Raw genomic sequence first — 4,579 nt, forward strand, 5'->3', positions numbered from 1 at the left:
ACTGTTTGATAAAAACAGTACGTAAAATATTGCTGTATAAAAAAAATGAATCAAGCTCTCAAGTTTCCTCATGAAAATTGCACAGCATTATTTTTTTTTAATCATTTCCTTCCTCAAAAAAAGAAGCTGGTATTATAAGTGTCGCCGCAGTTGCCCGAAAGGCACGTCATCCTTTCTCTCTAACTCTCTTTCAGTTTACCTCACTTCCCCAAAACTACAACTTACACTGCTGCACTTCTAATCCAGTTCCACTGGATCATTATACCGTCAAGTCATCTGACCTTGCACGACTGCTGGCTTTGCTCAGGCTGCTGAGCGGTCGTGTGTCTTCTATCGTCTCGCTGGCCTCCACGTCTGCCTCCACAGCCAACTCGTCCTCATCTTCATCCCTGCGCAGAATTCCTGACGATGCACTCGGTCCAATCACGGTCGTCTGGGCGTAAGAGGGCAGCGTTTCGTCATACATCTTAGACATGTCTTTCTTAGGTGCCATGGCCTCGTCAGATTTTTCCTCAAATGGCTCATATGAAGCCGGCAGGCGTCCAGCCTCCATCCCCCCAACCTCAGTCAGAGGGAAGAAGTGTGATGTGGATTTGTCCTCCTCCAATAACTTGTAACCTTTGGCTTTCTGGATGGAGGAGGCAGCTATAGAAGGCAATGCCTTTTCGGCCGCTCCTGGTCCCTCGACTTGCGGCCGTACTGGCTTACGGAACACAAAGTGGATCTTTTTTAAGCCTAAATGGCTGATTTCCACAAAATTGAGGAACAGTGAGACGCAGGCCACGGCTAACATGAAGATGATGAAAACGGTTTTCTCTGTAGGTCTTGAGACAAAGCAATCAACCGTGTTTGGGCACGGCCAACGGCTGCACTTGTAGAGCGGCAAGATTCGGAAGCCGTACAAATAGTACTGACCCACCACGAAGCCGATCTCAAAGAGAGTCTTAAAGATAATGTGGCAGATATAGGTCCTCAAAAGAGTGCCCTCCAGACGAAACTTCTTGCTGCCCTTTGTGCTTGTCTCTTTGGCCGTACGGACACTTCCCTGATCGGGCGCCAGCGGCAGCCTCTCCTCGTTCTCTTGCTGCCGGTTGAGCTCAGCCTCTTCCCGTTCCTTGCGCTTCTCCTCCATGTGTACATGGTGCACGGCATGGCCCACGTACACTAATGAGGGTGTGGAAACAAAGATGATCTGGAGCACCCACAGACGGATGTGCGAGATGGGAAAGGCCTCATCGTAGCAAACGTTCTCGCAACCCGGCTGCTGCGTGTTGCATACATAATCCGATTGCTCGTCGCCCCACACAAATTCTGCAGCTGTGCCCAAGATGAGGATTCGGAAGATGAAGAGGACCGTGAGCCACACCCTACCGATTACCGTCGAATGCTCATTTACTTCCTCGAGGATGTTGCCCAAGAAACTCCAGTCACCCATGGTTGACTGTCAGCACTGTGAAACAAACAAAAGAGCTGTTTGAAAGCAGGCAGATATGTTTTTTAATTAAAAACTTAATAAGTTAAACTCTTTGACGCCTTCAAATATAAAGTTGTTAATGTTTAGATAAAAAAGTCATTTGTTTTAAAATGTCTGGAGCATTTGTTCCATCTGATAGCTATCTAGACTTCGAAAGATAATCAAATCCACTCTGAGCCAAACAAGTTACAAAACTCTACAATTTTAAATACCCCAAAATTTACATAAAAATGTCTACAACTAAATAAAAAACATAGCTCAGGGTCAAAGGATGCACTGTATAAATCAAACAGCAATGTAGGTAAGTAGAATAAAATGGGCAACTTGCCACAGTAAGAGCTCCAGAGTATTTGTGTTCCCCTCTTCTCTTGGCACACTGTGGTGTGAAGTGAACTTTTTGCTCTCTGGTTCCCACCTATGGCCTCCAATCCTTGTCGCCCGAATGAGCAGAAGTGACTGAATCCAGTCTGATGGTTGGTTTTTAGTTTGCTGCAATATTTAAGCTGGGAGCCAGACAGCCTTTATTCAGAGGGCGACGCATGGTGACGCGCAGTACAATAGGATTCACAAACACAAATGGGAATGTATGTGACACCGGCACTGGGAAACGGGCAAATTTAAAAGTTTTAACTTTTAGACATGGTGCAAACTAAAATATTACTGTGAGAAAACAAGACCTTTTGAGATTCGCTTTGATATCCACTGAGTTTGATTTAGCAGCGCTATCAATTAATGGATCGTATACTCTGGTCACATTTCTCAGAAACTCTTTGACTCACAGGAAGTGAGCAATGAAGTAGTGAAGAGGGCTTTTCATATTAAAGAAAACCGTATTACATTCACATGTATGTTTCGACTCCAAAATGTTACCGATGAATGCTCTTCCAACGCTAAGGCTTTTAAGAAATTTAGTTTCACATCACATTTTTCTTTGTAAAAGGTAGAGAAAGTAGCTTTAAAAAGCTAGCTAGCATTATGCTAATTTGAATATTAACTACTATTATACTAATATAGTCCTTTGAACTTCCCTTTTTCAAAATAACAATCCCTGTCAGATTGTTGGTTACACTATTAGATCAATCTCAACTCAAGAGATATTAGTCTTGTTTCTATTATCTTTGTAAGACATAATATAGCATAAAGTTGATGATAGATTTGTGTTGTTAACTGGAACCAGTTTTAATTTTCTTACATAAACGTCATGAAATACGACACAACGTTTGAACGTAAAAATATATGTTAATATATAACATTTAAATACAGAAGTTCAAGCTAACTTTTACATATTTTTATTAGTGAAAACTACAACCAATAATCCCCCTCTAGACAATGCTTTAGCCTGTGTGGACCACTTTTTATCCAACTGGAATGTGCTCTAGAAATGACATCATGGACTAAGCGTTCCCATTGGCTGATACTAAAGAATGATGTTCAGTGGGTAGTTATATGGTGGTTTGGTGGGCGGAGACAAGTAATTTGCATACATGTAAAACTACTAAAGTGAATCACAAGTAGGTATCTTATAGCTAGTATTCCAGAAGTAAATGCTAACCCTAACCCATACAGACTCGGCTGTATTTACTGAACTACCCAAGCAGGCAGTACAGATAAAATAATAATAATAAAAAAGATACTTATCTACTATTGTTTTAAGCGAAGAAAATAAAGGAATCAATAGTGTCTACTTAAATTCTCCGCTGTCTGGGCAAGATTTTAAGCTAGTACACATGGCTAACCAACTAGCCTCCACTCCTTCTAAAACCAGCAAAACAAAGAAGGTAGAAATGGCAAGATCAACAGGTCACCACTGGGCGATTTAAGCTGTTCATTTTAAAACATCTACTCACCCGATGTAGCATGACAATAAACAAGCTTAAAAGCTGTTACTTTTATGTTTAAAAAGAGTAGCTCAACAGCTAGCTCAACTAAAAGTTTGATGAAACAGTCCTGATGTTATAGCTTGACCCTGGAGCCTTCATTTAAAGGTGCTACTTGTTGATATTGCCGGCGCTGGCAGCCTAAGCCAGCAGTGGAGTGGTGAATGGGTGTTGGGATTTCAAACAAAGGCATGATGTCATGATGAAGTCCGCTGTGTCTATTAAACGTGCGCACTGAGGCGTGATCCCAGATTGTGCGAATGTAGCAGGCCCCAGGCTATGGCTAAGCATTGGGCCATCCCTCAAACAAAGTTATCTTACGCCAATCTGCCTACATGCTGGTGCACCACGTTTCCTGCTCCTGGGGGTTGAATTAGCTGACAGCCATAAAAACTACATAGGATAGCGCGCAAGGCTAGCGTTAGCTTATATGTAGCATTAGTCATTAGCAGGGGAAGTGGCTAGAGGCAGCAAATCATGTGTAATCTCAAACTCAGTACAATCTCAGTTTGTTGGATGACTTGTTTAGTTAGACAGTGTTGGTTTATGTGGAAGGCCGGGTTTGTCTGACTGAAAAGGTTAATTTGAGCCTCCCACAAGACAAAAAATTAGACATTAATTTTTAGTAAATACTGTAATGTTTTTGAATCATACTATAGTAAAGTATATGATTATATTTAGCTGGCAGCTAGCTTTTTGCAACTCTCACATGGTCGCCCACTGAAGCTAAGCAGGGCTGCGTCCAGTCAGTACCTGGATGGTAGACCATATGGGAAAGCTAAGTTGCTGCTGGAAATGTTGTTTGTGGTGTTAGCTCACTCTGCGGTCTGTGTGGGTCCCAATGCCCCAGAATAGTGACGGTGACTCTATACTCTATGCGCCGTCTTTCGCATGAGACGTTAAACCGAGGTCCTGACTCTCTGTGGTCGTTAAAAATCCCAGGATGTCCTTCGAAAAGAGTAGCGGTTTAACCCCGGCATCCTGGCCAGATTTGCCCACTGACCTCTGTCCATCATGGCCTCCTAACCATGCCCATATCATAATTGGCTTCACCACTCTGTCTCCTCTACACCAATCAGCTGGTGTGGGGTGTGCGGTCTGGCGCAATATGGCTGCCGTGGCATCATCCATGTGGATGCTGCACACTGGTGGTGAATGAGGAGATCACCCCCATTGTGTAAAGCGCTTTGAGTGTCCAGAAAAGCGCTATATAAATGTAAGGAATTAT

The 4,579-nt window shown here is 42.9% G+C and overlaps 1 protein-coding gene across 2 annotated transcripts; it reads right to left on the reverse strand.

Annotated features, from left to right (window-relative positions):
• Positions 1-259: 259 nt before the first annotated feature.
• gja8b (gap junction protein alpha 8 paralog b) lies at positions 260-1,435 on the reverse strand. Of its 2 annotated transcripts, XM_056467735.1 has the most exons (2): positions 450-1,435; positions 260-389 (listed from the first exon to the last, which is right to left on the reverse strand). In XM_056467735.1, exons 1-2 carry the CDS (start codon positions 1,433-1,435, stop codon positions 260-262), a joined length of 1,116 nt encoding a protein of 371 aa, XP_056323710.1. The 2 variants fall into 2 exon arrangements, with proteins under 2 accessions (XP_056323710.1, XP_056323637.1); XM_056467662.1 differs by having other exon boundaries at positions 260-1,435.
• Positions 1,436-4,579: the final 3,144 nt, after the last annotated feature.

The sequence above is a fragment of the Danio aesculapii genome, chromosome 1 (genome assembly GCF_903798145.1).
Source record: "Danio aesculapii chromosome 1, fDanAes4.1, whole genome shotgun sequence".
Classification (NCBI taxonomy): Eukaryota; Metazoa; Chordata; class Actinopteri; order Cypriniformes; family Danionidae; genus Danio; species Danio aesculapii.

Excerpts from the sequence above, each read along its gene's own strand:
- gja8b (XM_056467662.1), bottom strand. The coding sequence starts at position 1,435 with ATGGGTGACTGGAGTTTCTTGGGCAACATCCTCGAGGAAGTAAATGAG.